Genomic DNA, 22,989 nt, shown 5'->3' on the forward strand with positions numbered 1-22,989 from the left:
ATCAAAGAGCTCCGGACATCCATGGAATGATATGGCATGCGTAGGCAGCAGGATTCTTATTTATTATTCTCCATTCGAATACGGAAAATGAACCATTCCTGGCCCATTCTTCAATCGAAACGCCTGTTTCACGATGGATCTAGTGAATCTAGGGCTTGGAGGGAGTGTGGCTGAGCTATGCGCGACGTGGGATTATGGAGACTGCACTAGCCTCTTTTCGACTTTGTATCGGAGGATCATATTGCAGAGTGACGTTCCTTTTGATGCTGCTTGGGCACGAGCAGTGAACTACCACGTAGTAACATAGTCATAACTAATCAGTAGGTATGAGGATAATGAGGAAACTGAGAGGACGGGCGGTGATTGGCTGTTAGAGTGGTGACCTCAGCGAATCAGTTGTTAAATTGATGCCTGATATGTTAGGTCTCAAGGCACGCCCGCTCTTTGAGACTTCATCGCAACTACTACTCATAATATACTAGTTACGAGTCAGTAAGTGACCAGCACCACAATCACACCGCCGACCAGTCATCGCTCGTCTTGCTGTTCACTGTTCATCTCAACTCCTGGACAGTCTCCCACGTACCTAACTGCTCTCTGCCTAGTCGGTGCGGCTGATCCCCACCAATACTAGGAACCTCTCTATAGCGTATTGCATGTGGGCAGCCTAAGGCTGATCGCAAGGCATTTTCTCGACTCTTGCCCGTTTCTGTCCATCTCGCTCGTCTCACGTCCTCTTTCCGGCACGACCCTTGACAAATCCTCGCTTCAAAGGGTCCAGCCCGTGACCCAAAGCTTATCTATCACGCCGTTTTCTCCCTGTCTGTCCGCCGCAGCCACACTTTCTCCAAGGGAGGGTTAGGTAGTTGTTCCCTCGTGTTCTCGGCTCCTGCCCCTCACACTTTACTTTTAGTCAGGGAACGAACAACACCGCGCTCACTTCCTTATATATCTTCATGCGCCAGTTTCAAGAGACAGAGCACAGCCTTGATTTTGAATTCCCTTTCTCCAATTTTTTCTTCTTTCTCATTTACGCACAACTCAATTGAGCCATGGAGAGCCATGGCCAATATGCCAATCGCGGTCGCTCCCCGTCCGCGAGCGTGCATAGCCGCAATGTCAGCCCATCACCGCATCACGGCCAGCACTCGCCATATCAGAACCCTTCTGCCGCGGGGCTCATGCTAGATGCTTCTACAGCAGGAACGGGCTACCAGCCAAATCTCGCATACACAGCAGCGCCGCCGCCGTCGTCGCTTGCGCCCGACTTGAATAATCCCGATCTCTATAACAACTTCCTATCTGCCACTACCTCCGCCCAACAACACGACAACCTCGCCGCGCAAAACGATCAGTTCGCTTCTTCCTTTGCGGCGACGTTTCAGGATCAGTTGGATCCGTCGGCGACTCTCCAAGACGCAAGCTATTCGAATTTAATAAATCCGAATACGAATGATTATGATTTCACGCAGTATGCCGTGGCCGGTGATAATACGGGCATGCAACCGACTTTTGATACGTCTTTGTTGTTGGACCAGCAGCAGCAGCAGCAGCAACAACAACAACAACATAATGCACAAAATGCTCAGTTGATGGGTCAAGGGGATATGGGCCCGATGGGATCGCCTCATAATCTACTGTCGCCTGAACATCACTCTTCCCCTGGCAATAGTCATACTTCACCGCCCATTTCGTCCGGGCCTTTCTACTCGCCAGCACATTCTCGAAGCGCTTCTCTAGACCCGATGAGTGCGGCATACATGTCTAATCATAACCAGACACAAGAGTGGCAGAACATGCTAGAGAACCCCTCTTTTCAGAGTCATCGCCGTGCCCCTTCGGAACATTCAGATGTGTCGTCTGTATCCCATCATTCGCCGTATGCCGGGCATCATGAGTCATTCGATGCTTTGGAAGGCACCTCGCCATCTCTAGGAGCGCAAAACGATCCTGTGCTTTATGACAATACGTTGGCGATGGATAGTTTCACGCTTTCAGAGCAACAGCAGCAGGGGTTGAGTCCTCATCATAGCCCTTACGTCTCACCGCAAATTCCGTCTCAAGATATTAACAGTGACGCATTCATGTTGAGTGGACAGCAGAATATGACTCAGTTCCCTGCGCTTTCTCAAGACATCTACGTAGGACAGCCGGATGATGCAATGCTTGCTGGTATGCAGGTGACGGATATGTCAGGTCTTGATCCGAACCAGATGAGCAATATGGTGCCACCTCCGTCGATTAATGTGGAGTTTGCGCCTCCTTCAAGAGTGCCTAGTTTTGGTCCAGGAGGTGAAAACGATTTTGATGCTTTGTCTCCGCCTTCGAGTAAGTTTACCCTTTTCTCTAATGGTTTCACAAGACTTACATGTGCTAGGAGGATCTCGTGGCCGAAGTAAATCGGACCCTTTTGGACGACCTACGCCAATCGCTCGACCCCATTCACAGTCCGTCTCGTCAACAAGCAGTTTGGATCCGGCAGTAGGTTCACCTGGGCGGTCTCTTTCGCCCTTTGACCCTATGGGAGGATCGCGCAGCAATCCAGGCTCGCGAGGCGTGTCGCCGGCATCCAGATCGTCGATACGTCGACAGTCTACATCTTCCATTGAGCGCAAGGTTATCCTTGATCTAGCCGACCCGCAACGACCAGGTGCCACGCCTGGTGAATCAAAGAGGACCCAGAAACATCCTGCTACATTCCAATGCAACCTCTGTCCTAAGAGATTTACGCGTGCATATAACCTGCGGTCTCATCTTCGAACCCACACGGATGAGCGGCCCTTTGTTTGTACTGTGTGCGGAAAAGCATTTGCCCGTCAACACGATCGAAAGCGACACGAAGGTCTGCATTCGGGCGAGAAGAAATTCGTATGTCGCGGCGATCTTGCTTCTGGCGGTCAATGGGGTTGTGGACGACGCTTTGCTCGAGCGGATGCTTTAGGTCGCCACTTCCGATCAGAAGCCGGACGGGCTTGTATCAAGGCGTTGTTGGACGAAGAGGCTATTGAACGAAACCGAGTTTTCATGGAACAACAAGCGCAGCAACAACATCTCCAACCCGTCCCACAACCGATGATGGTCCCTGGTCTTGATAATGGCCAAGGATTCACTCTTCCAGCAGCACTACTAGCCCAGTATCCCGCCCTTCAGAACCTGCAATGGGATCAAATCGCCACCACAGGCGACGATGTCAGTGATATGAGCGCCCGAAACAGCTTCGACGCAAGCTCAGGGGGAGAATTCGGCTTCGACGACGACGACTTGAGTATAAGTAGTTTCACAGGCGCGTCAGGTCAAGGCGCCATATACGGTGGTAGTGGTAGTCATCCCAACTCATCACCGAATTTCGGACTGGAAGCGACAGATCCGAACTATACGGGACAGGAATGGAATCAATAATACCATCATCAATACCCTTTTGCTTCAGGTATTTTGTTCTTTTGGATTTTCTTTTCTGCCAATTGGTCATTACACTTTATAGAGCGGGTTATGGCGTTTGTTACCTTCGCTTTACGACTTATGATATTCATCTTGCTGCATTCAAGTCTAATCTTGTTTGAATTTGATAGGGAGAAACATAAGATGGCTGGGACATGGAATTTGGGTGTTATCTGCAATTTTCTTGTTTTGAGCACCACAGGTGTAGTTCGTGACAAATTTGGGATAGTTCTTACAGATTAACAGAAATACCCTTGGCAATTCAAATGTCAGCTTGCATAATCGATTCGTTCTATGCAGATATCAATTCTAAATGAATAATACAAGATCAGGTAGCCTACCTCGATAACGAACATTACGAACGAAGATGAAAACTAAGCTAGGGCACATACGTAGAAAAAGAAATAAAACTACTTCCTCCGTCGAAGGTCAACCAACTTCCCAACCTCCGCAATCCATTTTCTCGCAAACTCCTCTTCCGTGAACCTCATCGCCGACTCCCTCGCCCTCAATCTCATGCCCACTTTCTCCGCCGCCGGCAGCGACAACGCATCCTCAAACCCAGCCGCGAATTCCTCTTCTGTCGACGCTCTGAACCCCGTTTCCCCCTTTCCATCTAGATTGATGACGATATCTTCTCGCGGACCGCCCGAGTCGTGCACTACGCTAATCAGGCCGGCGGCTTGGTACTCGACTACGCCGATGCCGAAGTGTTCATTCCACATTGCGTTTGTGCCTATGGATGACGTGCGGAGGTGCGATAGGATGGTCGGCCAGCTTGCGTCGCAGATGAAAGTCGTTTGGTCGCGGATTTGGAGTTCGTGCGCTAGGAGGCGGAGGTGGTAAATGTGCGTTTCGTCGTGGCTGGAGTGGCGCACTGAGCCTATCAGAATCAGTTTTGGCTCTGTCGCTGATGATGGTGATTTCTTGCGGTTGTGGATGAAGCGTGCGAAGGCGCGGAGGATGAGCGCGTGGTTCTTCTCTGGGCGGAATTGTGCAATGTATAGTATACTAGGCTCACGGCTTGCTTCAGTTGAGTCGTTCACGTCAATAGCAGACTTGATATCCGAGACGGCTGTTGGCGGAAACACGACCGACGCATCTTTGCAAGCCAATTTCTTGTTGCGGCGTGCTGGGCCCCAGAGGGAGTTGATATGAGCCGATGTCCAGGATGAGTTTGTCATGACAACGTCCGCTTTACTGCCCACCCAGCCGTACAGACGGGCAAAGAGGCGCCAATATTGCTTTTTGGCCATACCCTTCCATCCAGTCCCAGCACCGGAATTGAGGCCTTTGATCCCCGTGTTGTCATCAAGGGAGGTTAGCATATCGGTGGATATAGTGGGGTAGTGCACATAGGCCCCAGTCGGCACTGATGGAAAAAGGTATTTTGAGAGTGCAATGGTAAAAGCGTAGCCGATGGTGTCGATGAAAATGTCAGGCACCAGAAGATTGAAGGCGTCAAAGGCCACGATCAAAGAGCCTAGAGATTGACCTAGGAGGGTGAAGTGGGGGTACATGCTGCTCTGGACGTATTTGCGTGTAGAGAGATAGAGTAAGACTACTGTTGGGGCGTGTAATTTGATATTGAAGCGGGTCTAATGCCTGTCAGACTCGTTCACCTTGAAAAGAATGTAGACTAACCTCAACCCTTTCGAGCATGGCTGCTTTGGTGACTTCATGGTCGCCAGTATATATGGCGCATACGGCCTGTTGATTCAGTTAGTGGATAGACCTACAAAACCGAATGATGAACAAACCTTCGGCCATCGTTCCTGCGTGGCTTTTACTGCAGCCCAGAGGACACGTTCACCACCACCTCCGGCGTTACTACAGTATCATTTAGTAAGCAAGATATTCTTAAATGTAATGAAAGAAACTTACCAGAACGGATGAAAGAACCCCATAATCCCCTCCCAGTCCTCGCCTATCGGCTTCCCATTCCCAGCGACACTCGGCACAGTGCCATCCACCTTCTCCCAATCATCATCTTCCGGACCTGCCGAAGACGATGCCGCCGATTTAGCAGCCTCTAGATAACGCTCTTCCTCAATGCGCACTTGCGACAGAATCAATTCCCTGCGTGCATTGGTTTTATTCTTCAAGGACCAGCCTAGGCTGCGGAGAGCGAGTTTAAGGATATAGCCCACTGCAGCCGGAATGAGGAAGAAAGTGACGAGTGGGACCAGAAGCGTGATGATGGCGATGGTGGTGAGGGATGCCATGTTTTTTTATTCCTCGCTTGCTTGTTTGTTTGGCTCTATGAGTGACGCAGTGTCCCGGGGGTGAATCCAGAGTATGAGGTTTACTCCATATTCGTATTTCGTCTTTCTCAGCCAGGAATATGAGAAGACTTAGCTCTGTATCTATCTCTTGTTGAAGAAGGAATAAAGAACGTCTGGATCAGTTGCTTTGCCAACTGACCAGGACACATTACCATAATCAGCCTTATCGGCGGCACGTGATAGCCGCCGCAGCAAATGAACCAAACCTCCTTCCCCACGCGGCTCCACCGACTATAAACCTTTTGTCTTTTATGTTTAGAGCGCCTCTAGACCACTTCTATCGACATCAATTGACTTGCCCAACACACGACCGACTGACCATCGACCTGGGCAGTTGACCACACGCCTGCTGCTTCGGCTGCAGCTCTTCCTGGCTGATCAATGAACTCCTAATCAACAACGAGTCGACATGCGGCCGCTCCTTAAACCTCGATGGTCTCAACTTCGACGACCAGTGAGCCCCCGAACAATCCTCTCACAACGCGTCCGCAACTTCCATGCGACTCGACCGGCAGCCTTCATCCCAGAAGCCATTATAGCCGCTACTAGCTGCCTTCACAGCGTTCACGCATACACCGGCCTGCCATGGGTAGCGTCAATCCCCCTCGCCGCCTTCGGTGTGCGCATGTGCATGACCCCTCTACTAATCTGGTTCCGTATCCGCCGGCGTCGCGAGGAGGACATAAAGCCTATTATACAATGCTGTGTAAAACATCACCAAGATGCTATGAGAGCGGAAGAAGTCGAGGCAAGAATACAAATGAAATCCGATGAAGCGTCTAAAAGATTATACAAGCAAATGAATGAAAAGACTGCTGCCATTCGCAAGGAATGGGGCGTTTCTCGCTGGTATTCCCTCATAACCTGGGTGCAGATGCCCATTTGGTTGTTTTTTATGGAAGGTATCAGGAATATATGTGGTATCAATATGGGCCTTCTACGGTATCTGGTTCCCATGTCGAGCAAGGATGGTGTCCCTAGCTTCGAGTTACCGGGCGTGGAACCCTCGTTGGCCACCGAGGGTGCATTATGGTTCCCGGATTTGTTGGCTGGAGATCCCACGGGGGCTTTGCCCGCTATGCTCGGTCTAACCATTTTGACAAACGTGAGCTTAGGCTTCCCAACCTCGACTGCAGCAGAAGCATCGGATAAAAGAGATTTGCAAATGTATTTTTCTACGGCGCTTATCGGGATGAAGAAATTTCTGATGATCTTGGCGCCTTACATTGCCTTCTCTGCCTGGATGTCAGGTATGCCTGCCGGCATGATGCTGTACTGGATCGTCAGTACGAATACGGCAATGCTACAGAACAAGTTCTATGATCGTTTCTTGTTTGTGAACAAGCCGCTTGAGGCTTTGCCTAGGATGCATGTCCGTGCGTTGAAGCCTGGAGAGACGCCACCGCCAACCAAGGCTCTACTTGCAAGAAAATGAGCAGAGCAATATACCATTATCACCAGACGCTATGCTGTAACAAGTCTTAAAGGGGAATTCGACCAGACTATACAACGAACGCCGTGCATCTCATACTTTAAAAGTTGGTCCAGAAGTTTCATTCTAGACATTTCAGTTCGAAAAACATGTGAATACTCGAGCTCATATCAATCACATCATGTACATTACTATGTGGGATAACACCTAGAAGATTAACCCGCCAAACGCCATCAATATAACTAGAACAAGATTTGATGATTGCAACCTTTCGCCTGACCCATTATTCTTGTCGAGGCATTGGAACCCCCAACCACAAAGCAGAAATATGGAAGAATTGGAATACATAGCTCAATTGTATCAGCATCATAGCTTTGGTTTGGCTGACTCGGCTGATGCGGTAGCTTCTTTGTTGATGGTGACGCTGCCATCATTCGCGCTTTCGCCGAAAAAGATGACTTCCACGGTAATATCGTCCCTTGAATCAGTCAGTAAGGCTTGAAGTAATGTAACAGAAGATAAAACTCACCGATAGCGTCTTGAGTATGGGCTGGGGAGCGTCAACAAAGCCGACACCATATCTCTATCCTTTCCTCCCATAGCATTGCGCACCAAATGAGTAGCGGCATTCTTATCTTCAACCACAAATCGCTGCGCAGCTCCGGAAATGTCGTACTGCTGTTGACGAATCGGTGGTCGTTGTCCCGCGGTCTTCGTTTCGGTAGCTTTTTCGACTGGCAGTTGCTTGGTCTCAGAAGACCCGAAAAGACCTTGCAACCACGAACGATTTCCACTATCTCCGACGCGTTGGGTTTCGAGCCACTGGCCTACAAGTCCCACGACTTCCTCGTTGGTCAACATCTCCCACAAACCATCAGTTGCTAGCACAACAAAGTCGCCTTGCTTGGGATCGATCTTGGTTCGGGTAATGATGGGCTCGGCAGTGACATATGGAGGCGTCTTGAGCATCGGATGAGGTGTACGTCCAAAGAAGCGGCTCTTAATCTTGTCCTGTGTTTCTCTCGTCCACTTGTAGAACGCGTCGCCAAATGAGCGACTGGGTTCGAGTTGTCCTAGAATTCTGCCGTTTCGCACAACGTATTGTTCGCCAGGGTGTTCCTTTTGAAGACGCTCAATCTCGGATGGTGTTCCACCTGTCTGATCTTCTGACAGGGCGGTTGCGACCCATTTACCGCTGGGTCCGCGGCGACCCAAGACAGCTCGTGAGTCCCCAGCGACTGCGATACGCAAGTCCTGAGATTGAGAGTCGTAGAAAGCGAGCAATGCGCATGATCCAGAGAGAGCGGGTGCTAGAATTTCAGCGGCGACACGGCGGGAATTGGATTTCATGACCTTGTCGACACTGTCATAAACGATATCATTATCCAAGCGGACGAATCCTTGTTTTATCGCGTTGTCGATAGCTTCCGGTGAAGGGGTCTTGATCGAGGGATCTGTAGCCGCGGCCTTGTAGGTAGTGTTGAGTTCGCGAGCGACATAGGAAATGAGGACGTTTCGCAGTTTGGCGGATGTCGTCCAACCACTTCAAGCATATTAGCAAGTTAATGGATATATAAACCGGGAAGTAGACTTACGAGTGACCATCAAACACACCCCAAAACATCCAGTCACTGTTAGCGGATCCATCTTGCGTTGTAGCCAGTGGAACCTCGACAATCTTCTCTGCATGATCGTCTTCAATAGGCGAGTTACTCGGCACTTGCGTAATATCATATCGAACAACACCTCGTCCGCGGCTGACTAGATAGGATTCATCGTTCTTACGCAGCTTTTGCGTGGCTTGCTCCGGTGTCAACATCTCGAGTACCCTCCTATCTGAGTCGTCCGATTGTTTAGCAATAGGCTGATCACCAGACAGCACCGCAGTGTAAAACTGATCGTTCTCAACTAGCAAAGCCCGGCGGGTAGAAGTGGTGGCTTCCCCAGTTGCCGTCTCCGTTGTCGTATCCGCTATTCCTCGCGATTGAAGATTGGTGGTGCCATTCAAGAACGAGGACTGTTGCTGTGTCCCCTTGTACGCATACCAAGCGCCCGAGGCAACAAGAGTCGAGAGAAAAGCGAGCGAAAAGTTTCGGACGTGCATGGAGGCATGAAGTGAAGCTGGTATGTACGGTGTTTGTCTCTTGTGAAGAGCGAGAGCCTGTCCACTGGAGAAGTAGGCGCGGGAGGATCGCCTACCGCCGGTTCTCCATGGTGTACTATAGCGAACAGTACGGAAGGCCTGTAGACCTTGGGAAACAGCACGACGCATTGAAAATATGATTATGTTAGGATGATGGTTGCCATTAATGAATATGTCTGTCGATTGTAGAGCGATCCTGCAAGATAATAGCAAGCGGGTCACGTGATTTGCCCTTTATCAATCGCGCCGCTGATTGGTGCGATGTCGTCATGTTTCGATCTTTGTCAAAATCTCACCAGACTCACCTTTTCTTATTTTGTATTTTATTTTTCGTTCGAAATATATCTCCCTCAAAGAAGTGATCCCTGATATTTCAGAGTTTTATCACTATTATCATGTCTTTTTCAGTGCGCCGTTCAACATCATCTGAATGATCAGTTCATGCCCCACTATCAGACCATTTGGCTTGCAATGACACACATTCGAGATCTTTGAAATCCTACTCATGAAACACCGAAATGTCTGCCAGAGCGTTACGAAAGTTGCAAAAGCAGCGCGAACTAGAGGTGCAGCTCCAACTAGCTGAAGATCACGAAAGTTCAAATGACGAATCCATACCAGCTCCTCCAAAGAAGAAACTAAATGCCTTCGACTTGCTGAATGCCGCCGGCGGAGATGACGATGACGATCAAACTTCGGAAGATGAGACGGTATCAAAAGAAACATCCAATGCTCAGATCGAGACCTCTACAGTGACTACGACAGTAGAAACAGCCAAGAAGAAGAAGAAAAAGAAGAAGAAGAAGAAGGCAACGCAGAAATCTGCCGCCGAGCCGGAAAAGGTAGCTGTGGAGGAGCTGGATGATATTGATCGAGCACTCAGGGACCTAGCGGTCAAAAATGGTACCGCTGTCGTCTCGAGCGAGAAGCAGCCTGCGCTTTCCGCGAGGGAAGATGCATTCGCCAAATCGCCTGCCGAACTCCTTGCCATCGAACCAAAGTCTCTTAATGCGATGAACGAAATGCGAAAACTTTTTGGAAATATTGTTCTCGAATCCTTTGAGGAACAGGATGCTGGAACTGGACGACGAAGGGAGCGGCAACGAGAAATGCTTGACCTGGGCAAAGCTTTGAGTGGGCGATATAGCCCCGCTAGTAGAGGACAGAGTCTTGCTGGGGTGACCATGAGGAAAAACATACTTATGCAAGGGAAGGATGAGTGGCCGAGAACGACAAGTGGTGGACTTGGGATGGAACTTGTGCAGAGACTACCGGATGGTAGCAGTCAATACCGACTTGTGCATAACAAAGCATATCAGGACGTGCAGATGCAGTTTGATATGTGTGTCGAGTCTATGGATCCCCAGAGATTGATACAGCTCTTGCAATACAACCGTACGTCTATTTCTATGAAAATTCCGTGTGCTATGGTACTGACAAGATATAGCATACCATATTTCGACCTTGCTTCAAGTTTCTGAAATAGCCAAACATCAAAGCGATCATGCTGTCTCGGCTGATCTGCTAGAAAGATCGTTGTTCAACATAGGTCGCGCAGCTCATTCCTCGTTTAATACTCAACTACAAGAAGGAAAGGCAAAATTAGATTTTATACTTACAGAAAATCGAGAATTGTGGCTCACCATCTGGAGATATATCGCAAACCTCGGCATGAAAGGAACATGGCGGACAGCATACGAATGGGCCAAGCTGGTCCTGAGTCTTGACATCAAAGACCCTTATTGTATGAGGCTGCTTATCGACAATTTGGCACTCAGGGGCCGACAGTACGAACATTTCATCTCTCTTTGCACGGAAACCGTGTTCAAGGAAGATTGGGAATCATATCCGAACATTCAATGTTCGCTGGCTCTAGCATTACTACGTTTGAATAAGCCCAAAGAGGCTCGCCAGCAATTGCGAGCCGCCATGGCGCGTTATCCTTGGATATTTAATCGGCTAGCTCAAGAGCTTGATGTGCAGCCTATTCCCAAAAGAATATGGGGAAAGATGCCTCCGGCCCAGTCTCATGAACTACTCGCCGAACTTTATATATCCCGCGCCAAGGACTTGTGGAATACACCAGAGGTTCTTGCGCTCCTCGTGGAAATAGCAGAAACCCTTTCAGAAGAGTCAGTGGCGATTGAACCACCAGAGATTACTTTAGACATAGCGCGCCATGTCGTACTTTCCGACATCCCTAGTGTTACAACTCATCTTCCGACTCGCTTTACAACCGGCAGAATCTCTGCTTCCGACCCACTGCCCCCATATGAATCCGAGGCATATCGTCAGCAAAGTAATCCGGTTCCGTCGTACATCTCACAGATTCCCGAGGCTGCTCAACCGCAGTGGTTAAGGAATCTTCTTGGACGTGCGAATCCGGATGAAATAGAACATATGGACGACGATGACGACCACAGTGGCATAGATGATCTTCCTGACTTGGAGCCGGTTGATGAGGATCCCACAGCATCTCTCCCACCGCCTAGTAGTGATCAAGGAGCGGTCAGACAATGGCTCCTCGGCCCTGGTATCCTGCCGCTTCAAAGATTCGTACGACAACACGGTATAGACCCCGGAAATTGGGAAGATACCGAGCCTGTTCCTGTGAATAACTACGTTGATGGTCTGATAAGGATATATCCCTTTGAGGACCGGGAAGAATTACTATATGGACCCATTCAAGACATACTGGGTGAGATGGTGGTGGATCTGATTGAATGGCAGGGGCATATGCGGCCGGAATACTGGGAACATCCTAACAATTGAGCCCTCTCGCCATTGTAGCATAAATAGTTCAAAATCAGGTAGAATATATATATAGTTTGAATTCTTCGTTCTCGTATATTAACTGGTATCACAATCAAATCAACGGACATAATTGGCTTAGAAGAAAAAACATAAAAATAAGCGTCCCTAGGTGGGATCGAACCACCGATCTTCCGGTGTGCAGTCATTGCCTTTGCAGGCGCTGATAACAGCCGGACTCCTTAACCACTGGGACATAGAGACATGTTGTTGCACCGAAGCTTCGACCGATTCATGAATGCAGAACGCAGCGAGGTCATGTCAGGCTTTTTCCAGCCGCCCCGCATAAGTGCGGCTGTCATCCATTGTTATCTCGGACAAAAATCTCCAGCTTTTCAAGAATAACATCCATGTCAATAGCTATCCGCATCTATGCTTCGCATACATGACGTGTCAATTTTCTGTCTTCTAAAATTTGATTTTCTCTAGCCGTTCTAGGCAGCAGAGAGTGCTCGCCCATTTGTATTGGCCATTGCGACTACAATATGTCAAACTTGATATTCTCCTTGGCGAAGGATGCGTCGAAAAGCATCCCTCTTACTTCTCGTGAAGCTGCATCTGGTGTTCTAGGCTCGATATCCTTGACCTGCTGGGTGTTTCTTCTCGTATGCGTCCTTCAATTCCAGCCTTCTCTAATAAGGCCGAAAACCCTACTAACAAGTACTTTCGTTCGGAATTAGGTACCGCAACTCATCGAAAACTACCGATATGGTAGCGCAGAAGGTCTATCGATGGCATTCCTTGTCGTATGGTTTGTGGGTGACGTGACAAACCTCGTCGGCGGACTGTGGGCACAACTCGTCCCCGTCGTACTAGCAATCGCAGTCTATTTCTGCATTGCTGACGGCGTCCTCATCTCTCAATGCCTGTACTACAACATGCGCAATGCGCGCCGCGAACAGCGCCGAAATAGCGTCGAATCAACTCTCGACAGTCCCACTCCAACAACACCACTACTAGGCCGACGGTTCAGTGATGAGTTGAGTATACCAGGTTCGCGACGGAGACGGTCGTCGGCATCACAGAGAGACCTTCATCAGCGTCGCGCTAGTCACCCGGACAGCGCATTGGCGAAGATTGTGGAAGAGAGCGAGTCCGGCGCAAAGGCTTGGTTTAAGAATGTTTTGAGTGTCATTGCGATTGCGGTTATAGGTGCCGGAGGCTGGGCTATCGCCTGGCAGACGGGACTTTGGAGGCCTGCTCCTGTGAACCACGATGGAGAGGGTGGTCCTATGGCGCCTGGTGCGCAGGTTTTGGGGTATTTCAGTGCAGTTTGTTACCTTGGGTATGTTCTTCGCTCATTAATGCAATATTAATACTAATTTTTACAGGGCTCGGTTACCACAGATATACAAAAACTATTCGGAAAAGTCATGCGAAGGTCTTTCGTTGCTCTTTTTCGTTCTGTCTCTCTTAGGCAATCTTACCTACGGAGCCGGAGTAAGCTTTTCTGGCCTCAATTGGGTTCATTTCGGTTACTAATCATGATTCTTCAGATTATCGCGCACTCAACCGAAAAGGAATACATTGTAAAAAACTTGCCCTGGCTCATAGGGTCTTTGGGAACTATGGTGGAAGACATCGCCATTTTCATACAATTCCGAATCTATGCGCGCCCTGCTCTTGACTCGTGATGAGTTGATGCTGCAATCTCCAACGATTGTATGATTTCTTTTCTCTGATTTGTCGAAAAGAACCTCTTGACTACTAGCAAGAAGAGCGTGGATAAGTTGGGCGTTAGCGGTTTCTTACTATTAGAGCGGATGGCTTTCCTCTTTCTGTGTGTATCTTAGAAAATGTGAATTGTCCACTTCATTGATTGTCTGCTTTATGCCGGCGGCCCAGATATAACCGATAACTCCAATTACACAGTACTCTATACGAATATGCGAGTGCTGACTGGGACTTAAGAGACCTGTTTGGTCTGATATCATAAACCTCCGCCTTGCTTCAAAACTTCCACTACCGCTCTATGTACGGCCGTCTCAGCTAATTTCAATGGTGTGAATCCTGCAGCATCTCGGGCATTTACATCCCAGCCAGCATCTAACAGTAACCTCACCACCAAACGATGGCCTGCTTGAGATGCGACATGCAAGGCGGTCCATTTCTCCGGCTGGCATGTTGTTTGCGCATCCGCGCCATTCCTGACTAAAACCTTTGTAATTTCATAGTTTCCAAGTTTAGCAGCGAGGAGCACCGGAGTCCAACATGTCTGGATAACGTGGTTAGGATTTGCGCCATGCTGAAGAAGAATTTCGACAGCCTCCAGCTTTTGCTCTTCAACTGCGCGGTACAACGCCGTGATGCCGGTCGGTACATTGCCCTCGGTGAGGTCAACAGGCATATCGAGTTCAAGCAAACGCTTGATCAAGCTAACGTTACCTGCACGCGCGGCAAAGTGTAATATGGTTGCACCCCCGACAAGGTCAGCAGATGGATCTGCCCCGGCACTGATGAGAAGGTTGGCCGTTTCCAAATTTCTACATGCAATGAACATGGGAGCATACCCAAATTTATCTCGACCATTGGGGTTTGCGCCGGCTTCGAGGAGTATCCGAACAACCTCCACGTGCTCTGTGAGCAATGCCTGGTTCAATGGACACTTGGCGTTTTGGCTCGATAAGTTCACATCGGCACCGAGGTCTAATAGTTGCTTGACGGCTTCGGTGTGGCCTTCATCAGCCGCAATCATGAGCGGGCTTCTTTCAGATGAGTCAAGAGCGTCAACCGGTGCACCGTGTTGGACGAGAAGGAGAATAGAGCTTGCTTGCCCCCTAAAGGCTGCATTATGTAACGGCGTCCACCCTCTCTCGTCTTGTGCCTCGAGTAAAGCTGCATTTTCAGAGAGCAGCTCTGTTATCAAATCTTGAATCCCGGCTTCTGCAGCCTCATGCAAAGGAGTTTTACCGCCATGCAGAGTATCCTCATCGCTTAACATCCGCGCAATCTTAGTCCAGTCCTTCCCACTACGTTCGTGTGTCGAAATTGGGCTTTCGTGGAGGAGTAGCCAAGACTTGGGCTTCGCTGGCAATGATTTGTGTATGGGCGCGACCTCGACGGCCATGTAGACCCAGGCTTCATTGAGGTTGGCAACAGCTGTATCTCGCTCTACCAGTATTGCGCGATACGCAAGGCCACTGCGTGACACCATGTTCAGCTCGTTGTTCGTTAGAATGTAGGCTTCTTTAGTGGAAATGGCCTGTCGAAATCCTTCCATAGTTTCTGGACGCTCATTGCTACCAATTAAACAGGCGCAGAGTTCGCAAGCACCCTCGCAGTCTACTTCCAATGCCATGATACTGTCCCTTGGTGATGGATTTTCCTTGTTGACCTGTATGGACACGTTAGTTTGCATTCTTTGCAGTCATTATTCAATGGGGGACTCGCCTTATACGTATACCAATCCCTTTTTAGCCCTCTGTGCTCCCACTTGATATCTCCCAAAGGCTCTTCTGGCCCAAGTGGTCGACCAACAAGTCCTGTCAAATACGATGGCGCCCACCCTAACCTCACCGAAGATCTCGGAACGCCATGCATCAGCAACAATCGCTTCGAAAAATATTCCTGGTCCCTGTAAATGAGCTCCATTCCCTCTTCTCTACTCAATGTACTATTCCACGTCAATCCAAGAACAGGGAAGAATGCCCGAGCATAGTCGATGTCATTTCCTGTTCGTCGATCTTGACATGCCATCGCCAGCTGGGTCAAAGAAGGCTTTTTGCCATCGATGCCCAGAACTCGAACGAGTTGTAGGTAAAGTTCTTGATATTTTGCTGGATTCTTGTGCATGGATTGAACAGCCATGAGATCCTTGCATGACATTGATGCATACATTTGTGGAACTTCATCATCAAGTCCACTCAGGGAGCGTAGTCGAGCAGCCATAGTCAGATAATCCACCAGCCCGTTATTCGTCAAAATTACTGCCTTTCTGGAGAGGTAGATTTCTTGAAAAGTCCATAGTCTTCTCATCCATTTTCCGCACGAGAGACAAATGGCTACATCCACGAGATCAGTCGATTGTAGCTGCATGACCAGCGCATCGAAGATAATGATTGAGTCGGCTCGTCTGTATATACCATCGAGATTGTTGATAATGGCAATCTTGATCTCCTCCTCCTCCAAGGTCAATGATCGACTAGAACCTGGAATGGCCAGCCCATCCAACCAGATCCATTCTGCTCCTGTCGCGTGGATTCGTGCAATGATCTGCTGGACATGTGCAAGCGGAATTCCTCTGTTCTGAGGATCGGCTTGGATGCCTTCTTCCCAGACATGAGACAAGGCAAGATATGCGTTCTCACGCAGAGACCACTCGCCTTTAGCGTTGATGCAAAGAGCGAGTTTCTTGATCGCTGACTCTCTTAACAACTCAAGTTGAGGCTTCAGCCATACCACTTCTTGCGTTTTTCTTCTAAGAAGACTTGTAAATCCTGCGGCCCACGATGAAGTTGAATCAAATTCAAAAGTCTTAAGGTCCGCCTCGTGCCGGTGCAATTTGCTAAAGCAGGCCTGAAGTTCGCCTGTGCTGAAGTTTCTGAATTCAACTTGTGCTCTAGCTTTCGCTATAATGGGCGGGATGCCATATTTTAGTAGAAGTTCTTGGATGCTTCGTTGACTTGGGTCGATCAGTAATGGGACATCTTTGATGTGGGCCATTATCTTATGTGCTAGACAAGCCGAGTTTTGTGCAGATGGAACGCATATTCTTAGAATGAGATAAAAGCGATGGCTAAGTCTCGTACTTTTATATCAGTCTCTCTCATTCTACGGTGTCGAGTGAAGGATAATCCGAGTCTGAAATGCATGCCCCTCACGGGATATAATTCACCCTAATTAAACAAGCATCTCCGATTCGTTCGGAACTAGACTCATATCAAGTCATAGGCAGCAGTCAGCTCATGACTTTGTGACACAATTCATATCCGAGAGTGCCTGTTACTTGGCTGCACGGGTTTATCCTAAATGGTTTGATAGACGGCCTAAGTAGTTTTAAAGGGCCTTGAACGCCTTGATATATCTCCTCGTATGTATGGGCGACTATGTTAAGCTCTGGTCCATGTGATGGCGATAGTGAATCACTTGGCAATACGTTTTGCAATATCTTCACCGAAATCATATTCATAAAAGTCTCAACTCGCTTGGATGGGGACAGACAATCCGAGCCGAGACGCTTCACAATTTTGTTGTAAACGCCTTCAAGAGACAAACTCGGGCACAGGTTTCATCAGGAGATCGTATTTCCCATAAGTTTCGTACTTTGGAATAAATAGGTTTCTGACTGGGGGTGAAGAGTGCCTTGAGACTAAGGCGCGAATACTGACCTTGAGAAAAGTTCACTAAACATAAGAAATAATAGCCGTTGGAAAGTGTACCAGCACCTGCACTTTCACCTATCAAGGTCACTTTATCTGGGTCTCCTCCGGAACCTGAATATACTCCTGAATCTAAAGAAGAGCAGTGCGTTGATCTAGCAAACCTCTGTTGGGCTTGTACCCATGATCGATAAGCTCTGGAGAAGTAAGGAATCCGAAGGGGCCCAGACGACAGCTTTTGTCATTCAATATTAGGACGAAAGAGGAGTCACTTCGGGCATGGTAAAAAATTGATGATTACTTGATGGTCACTCCAATAAATGGAGATATCAGTTTTTAACAAAGTTTCACAATCCTTTAAAGGACGTACTGTGGCCATGCATTGGAACCCATTGCGAATCCTTCGTGAAGGCTGCGGCGGAGCTGTGCCTGGAAGCTCTTTCTGGATGAGAACGAATCCCATCTGGAGACCTCCGGAGTAAGAGGAAGCAGCAGGTTTACAGTATATTAGAAATGAAACATCTTCAAATCGCACTCTTCCCTACCCGATAGTGGTGCCATGAATAGGCTCATTCTTATGATAACTAATCAGCTCGGGTACATCGAAGTTGTGCGAGATTTGGACATAGTGAATGCTCAAAAAGTGCTGAAAGATGAGGACCGAAGACCTCGAACTGACCCTAATAAAGGGTGTTCGAAGGTGAAGACTTGGCCGCCTATAATTCGTGTAAGCGGAAAAGAAACAATGCAAGAACCTATGAACTGCTACTGTCTATGTATTAAGGGGCTAGACACGGCTTATTTACACAAATCCTTTGATCCTGTCAATTGTGGTCAGACGGTTCCATCCCAATGTTTCGTTCAACCTTGAATTATGTGGATGGGCATGTGGGAGAATAGGCGTAGCGTCGCAAAAGCTCAACTTGGAGAAGATCCGCGTACAGTTGTCGCACTTCCGAGACACCAGATCGTGGTTTTTCAAACTTCCAGGGTATAGAATTCGACAAGAAGCGACTGTTTTGGTATTGTCATACATGTAGAAGAGTATTGTAAGGGAGAGGAGCGGACAGAACCGGCAATTCTGGGGCTCCCCAGACCCCGGCATGATAGTTTGTACAAACTAATTGTCTTGTGCAGAGAAACCACGACCATGCTTACAGGCTATCACTTTCCTGGTCAATGGTCATGGGTGCTTGTACGGTGTCCCGGTGTCAGTGTTGGCTGCTAAGGGGCTCTCCACGTCCGGATCCTGTCCAATCGGGCCTCCGCCAACTGGTACAGTGACTTCTCCAGCAGTCAAATACGCGTGGCAACCTAGATACCATACTCGATGAAGTGAGCATTGAGACCCGTGAACCAACTGGCAATAAACAGCAATTGTTCCGTCTTGCTGTCCCAATATTTTGGGGTTGTTTTCTATCGGCCACAACGACAGTTGAATCTCGGACCGACTTCTGGACAGCATTCGAAGTCACCTGCAGGAACCACCCGTTATCCGAAAAATGGAGCTAGGTCAAGAGTTGTGATTTGCCAGTGGAACTAACCTAGTAGATGCTGTGCATTGATCAAAGCTCTGAATTTTGGCATTCTATATCGAGCGAGGAAGCAGTTCCAGTCCTCGCTAGAAATCGTCAGATTGGCAATCACTGAAGCCCACATCTAATCATCTTTTATACACGTAGTATTTGACTGGCTTGAATGAGTCAGAATTTGGCTTAGATCTCTTGCGTTAGGGCTTTAGATGAGTCGATAATGAATCATTATACATACGTCATCCGTACTTTCAGCCCGTCTGTGAATCATTTGAAATATGTTGTCTATGTAGCCTTATTGTAGTTCGGCGATGTCGGGCGAGTACTTTCGCAGCAATGCTGCTCTACACGTTAAAAGGTATCTAGTCGGACAGCCATATTTGCAGAATTTTTTTTGTTCTTTCATTTGTGGAATTCCAACCTTTGCCATTATCACTGTAAACATGACCACCATGTGACAACGAGCAAAGCATTAAGAAAACAACAGGGAATTGCATAAAAAACTTCTCAAAAGAAGACAAGAAAATCTTTTTTATGCGCCATCATGCAATTCATAGGACCAGAAGGCATCATGCTCTCGTATAAAAAGAAACCCCCATTCCGAATTGATTTGAAATAATTTTTTCTGCCCCGAACATAAGATATCCATCATCCATATTTCATTAAACAACGGAATTATCGAGTACATAGGACGAGAGGAGGATGTGAGAAGATGGAAGGATTTGCGCAGTTGTAGAGTGGACAGGAGGAATGAAAACGGGGGAATCGAATCAATGGCGTAAAACAGTTTAGAAAACCGCTTAGTCGAAAAGACCGAATCCCATGTCCTCGTCGGACTCTTCCTTCTCTATAGTCAAGTCAGTCACTTCTGTCTGCCAGCAATACCATATTCAGTTCAAGAGATGACGCACCCTCTTCCTTCTCCTCCTCCTTCTCAGCAGCGGCCTCACCACCGGCGGCAGCAGCACCACCAGCAGCGGGGGCAGCGGCAGCACCGCCGCCGGAACCGACGTTGGTCAAGAGGTCCTTGACATCCTTGCCCTCGAGAGCGCGAGCGAAGAGTTGGGCCCAGATAGGCTCAACTTCAGGGACGGCAGCGGCCTTGATGAGAGTGTTGAGCTTGTCGGCCTGTGTCGAATGGATATTAGTTCATATTCAAAATCGCCAAAAGCCAAATTTCCCATATTTCCAATGCCTTTCTGGTAATCCTCTTTCTGTGCGCACAATTGTGAATCGTGAATTGTACACGGATCTCGCACAGGATGGTACACAGAGATATTGTCCGCCTCTTTCTGCATCAAATTTCAGGATCTGGGTAGGAACATACGGTGATCTCGACGCCGTCGTCGGCGAGGATCAAGGCCGCATAGGAAACAGCGAGCTCGGCGGTAGACATGGTGGTCGGTTGTGGACGAGAAAGGTGATGTTATCTCGAAGGGATTGCCGTGGACTGGATTGACACGGAAGAAGAAAGAGAGAAGTATTGCACGGAGACTTTGATGCTAGCCGGAGATCGCAACTCGCCAAGTGTGTGCCGCGCAAAAGCCCTCGCTTCGGCTGCGCTAGCCTGAACCAAGTTAGGCTGACCTCTCAGATGACTCAGCAGAAAGCCCCGCTCTTGGCTTGATTAGTCACCCTATGACACCCCTCGCTGCAAAACATGAACTTTCTAGTTCTTACGGCCAAGTATAAAATACCTGAGGAAAAGAGTTGATTCGCTGTTTAACATATACAGTGTACAGGAACGGAACTGGTTGATGCGTCATCGTTACTGTGTCGGCTATAGAAGACGTACATAGATCAACTTCACCCGTGGCCTCCATCAAAATCGTACCAAGCTGAAGGAAATGATTCTTCGAGGATAATGAAAGGCTTGCATACAAAATTATTATATACTGCAAATTCAAGCTAAAAGAAGCCTGCTGAAAGTACTGTAGAAACTAAGAAGTCGGAGCTAGCTTCTCCACATCCGGCGTCTTGGTATCAATCGGATCTATTCCCCCCACCTTTCCCAATCTATCTTCTCCTCCATCATCGACTAGACTAGGCTCGAATTCTATCTTCGTCTATTCGTCTCAATTCAATTATTGTACAGCTTTGATTTTCAAATACCTACGTTGTCCCTTGCAGTCAACTTCTAGGAATCAAAAGCCGGATGCTCTAATCCTCAACAGCACAACTCCCATCCTCATCATGGACTCCCCGGCTGTACTGGTCCCCCTCGATCCACGAGAACAGCCAATCCTCGAACGACTCCTCCGCACTAGGGACGCACTCCTATTACTGAAACAAGATAAATCGTCCTACATCAAATCTCGGGATGTCCTCCCGTTATACGAAGAAGTGATCGGTCAGGTCGAGACTCTGAATGCCGTGCGGAAAGCGCAAGAACGTGACCGCCGCTTGCCACACAACCGACGTTAGCAACACTGAGTGGGCCTTGCGTTGATTTGATTTAGGGGTATTGATGGGATATATTAGAAGCTAACATTTGTGGATTTTGGTGTAGTTGATTATGTTCTCGACGATTGTTTCCAACTCATCTCCCTCCTCTTTCTCACCGTCGGCCGAAACAATGAGGCCCCCGCGACGTAAGTTCGACCACAAATTTCTAGAAGCTTTGAAACTTTGAGCTAACCAGTTGGCATAGATACTCTCTTACAACCACAGTACAACGCTTACTCGATCATCTTGAAGAGGCAGGCTTCTATAGCGCCAAAGACCTTGAATCAATATCTCGGACTCTCGCCACCATACGCGAAACCCTGGACCGCGGAAAAGATACTCATCCCCCGCATCTACTGACACTCCTGGGTAGTCGACTGGAGGAGTGCCAAATAGTTTTGGATAGACTGAACAAGGGTCTGGAGCCTCTTTCGCCTGAGCTTGTGAAGTTGCATGAGACGTTGGTCTCAATTTTACGGTCTACGTCTGCAGTTAATACTCGTTCAAAGGTACGTCAGTCTGGGGAAATGCATAAGAAAGTTTGACTGATATGATGGTGGTAGTTCTCGTCATCCGAAGTCCTTGATTTACAAGAGAAATTGAAAGAGATTCAAAATAATATGAAAGATGGCAACTTTGTCGGATCAGATGGTCAGATTCTGAGCGGACAGGAAGCCGTCAAGTCTCTTTTTGAGCGGTGCTGGAGATGGACAGAGATTGTCCTTGAGCGGTAGGCAGATCAACATCTACTCTCTTTTGTATCAGTGACTCATATCCACTGCAGAAAAGGCCGTATCGACGAACGCTTCCAAGAACAATATGCTCGTCTCCTCGAGATCAGGAATCAACTAGAGCGACTATCGATGACACAGGCATGGTCCCTCCGCGAAACAGACCTTTTCCAATTCCAGCGCAAGCTTGACCGTATCGATGAAGCTCGTGTGAACGGCAACTTCTTGGATGCTACGAACCAGCCCGCTGATCTGCATGCTCAACGAGTGCGTCACTATCATACTTTAACTTGCCTGAGCAATGACTAACGGTTAGACAGACATTACTCTACCTCATCCGCCGCAGCTATGCTTACATATATGCACTCCTCATCGCTTCGGAACCAGTCTCCGAAGCCCTCCTCCCGATTTATAATCAACTCCAAACCCTGCGCCGATGTCTACTCGAAGTCAAGGATTCTGGCGGAGTCTCGAATGCTCGTGAACTTTATCCGTATAGCATGAAGGTACCTCCCACCCTCTTTCCCTTTATTATTTCAAACCGAACTAACGCAGTGTGCTTTTAAAAAGCTGAATTCAATTGACAACATGCGCATCGACGGAAAATTCTACATAGGAAACGACATCCCCGAAGGCCAGGGGAGTGTCAATTCGCTTCTGGCAGAATGTTATGAGCTCGCGTATGATTTACGAGCAGCTGTTGCGGAAGATAAGGAGGATCGAGGAGAGTAATGAATGATAGGATAATTTTCTCAAGCAGTATCGGGAAGCAAGTACATTGTATGATATAATTCTTTTTATAGGATTCAATTTCATAACTTCAGTTGATAATTACATGCTTGTTACTTCGTCTC

General features: G+C 48.2%; 9 protein-coding genes across 9 annotated transcripts; 5 read left to right on the top strand and 4 right to left on the bottom strand.

Moving 5' to 3' along the window:
- Positions 1-1,052: 1,052 nt before the first annotated feature.
- BHQ10_000174 (uncharacterized protein) lies at positions 1,053-3,399 on the top strand (the record flags this gene model as incomplete). Its single annotated transcript, XM_040873809.1, has 2 exons — positions 1,053-2,328; positions 2,378-3,399. 2 exons carry the CDS (start codon positions 1,053-1,055, stop codon positions 3,397-3,399), a joined length of 2,298 nt encoding a protein of 765 aa, XP_040728679.1.
- A 449-nt stretch (positions 3,400-3,848) lies between these two features.
- Positions 3,849-5,663, bottom strand: BHQ10_000175 (uncharacterized protein; the record flags this gene model as incomplete). The annotated part of the gene is made up of 4 exons (XM_040873820.1): positions 3,849-5,036; positions 5,083-5,148; positions 5,199-5,268; positions 5,323-5,663. The coding sequence occupies 4 exons, from the start codon at positions 5,661-5,663 to the stop codon at positions 3,849-3,851; spliced, it is 1,665 nt and encodes a 554-aa protein (XP_040728680.1).
- A 469-nt stretch (positions 5,664-6,132) lies between these two features.
- BHQ10_000176 (uncharacterized protein) lies at positions 6,133-7,158 on the top strand (the record flags this gene model as incomplete). The annotated part of the gene is made up of 1 exon (XM_040873831.1): positions 6,133-7,158. One exon carries the CDS (start codon positions 6,133-6,135, stop codon positions 7,156-7,158), a length of 1,026 nt encoding a protein of 341 aa, XP_040728681.1.
- A 363-nt stretch (positions 7,159-7,521) lies between these two features.
- BHQ10_000177 (uncharacterized protein) lies at positions 7,522-9,259 on the bottom strand (the record flags this gene model as incomplete). Its single annotated transcript, XM_040873842.1, has 3 exons — positions 7,522-7,633; positions 7,685-8,698; positions 8,751-9,259. 3 exons carry the CDS (start codon positions 9,257-9,259, stop codon positions 7,522-7,524), a joined length of 1,635 nt encoding a protein of 544 aa, XP_040728682.1.
- Positions 9,260-9,816: 557 nt separating this feature from the next.
- Positions 9,817-12,070, top strand: BHQ10_000178 (uncharacterized protein; the record flags this gene model as incomplete). Its single annotated transcript, XM_040873853.1, has 2 exons — positions 9,817-10,693; positions 10,746-12,070. The coding sequence occupies 2 exons, from the start codon at positions 9,817-9,819 to the stop codon at positions 12,068-12,070; spliced, it is 2,202 nt and encodes a 733-aa protein (XP_040728683.1).
- A 524-nt stretch (positions 12,071-12,594) lies between these two features.
- On the top strand, positions 12,595-13,743 carry BHQ10_000179 (uncharacterized protein; the record flags this gene model as incomplete). The annotated part of the gene is made up of 4 exons (XM_040873864.1): positions 12,595-12,714; positions 12,790-13,394; positions 13,441-13,549; positions 13,606-13,743. 4 exons carry the CDS (start codon positions 12,595-12,597, stop codon positions 13,741-13,743), a joined length of 972 nt encoding a protein of 323 aa, XP_040728684.1.
- Positions 13,744-14,039: 296 nt separating this feature from the next.
- On the bottom strand, positions 14,040-16,771 carry BHQ10_000180 (uncharacterized protein; the record flags this gene model as incomplete). Its single annotated transcript, XM_040873876.1, has 2 exons — positions 14,040-15,443; positions 15,626-16,771. 2 exons carry the CDS (start codon positions 16,769-16,771, stop codon positions 14,040-14,042), a joined length of 2,550 nt encoding a protein of 849 aa, XP_040728685.1.
- A 2,988-nt stretch (positions 16,772-19,759) lies between these two features.
- On the bottom strand, positions 19,760-20,355 carry BHQ10_000181 (uncharacterized protein; the record flags this gene model as incomplete). Its single annotated transcript, XM_040873887.1, has 3 exons — positions 19,760-19,806; positions 19,871-20,087; positions 20,287-20,355. 3 exons carry the CDS (start codon positions 20,353-20,355, stop codon positions 19,760-19,762), a joined length of 333 nt encoding a protein of 110 aa, XP_040728686.1.
- Positions 20,356-21,152: 797 nt separating this feature from the next.
- On the top strand, positions 21,153-22,867 carry BHQ10_000182 (uncharacterized protein; the record flags this gene model as incomplete). Its single annotated transcript, XM_040873898.1, has 7 exons — positions 21,153-21,378; positions 21,469-21,550; positions 21,610-21,913; positions 21,968-22,134; positions 22,189-22,402; positions 22,456-22,641; positions 22,691-22,867. The coding sequence occupies 7 exons, from the start codon at positions 21,153-21,155 to the stop codon at positions 22,865-22,867; spliced, it is 1,356 nt and encodes a 451-aa protein (XP_040728687.1).
- Positions 22,868-22,989: the final 122 nt, after the last annotated feature.

Source organism: Talaromyces amestolkiae, assembly GCF_001896365.1.
Source record: "Talaromyces amestolkiae strain CIB chromosome Unknown scaffold1.1, whole genome shotgun sequence".
Classification (NCBI taxonomy): domain Eukaryota; kingdom Fungi; phylum Ascomycota; class Eurotiomycetes; order Eurotiales; family Trichocomaceae; genus Talaromyces; species Talaromyces amestolkiae.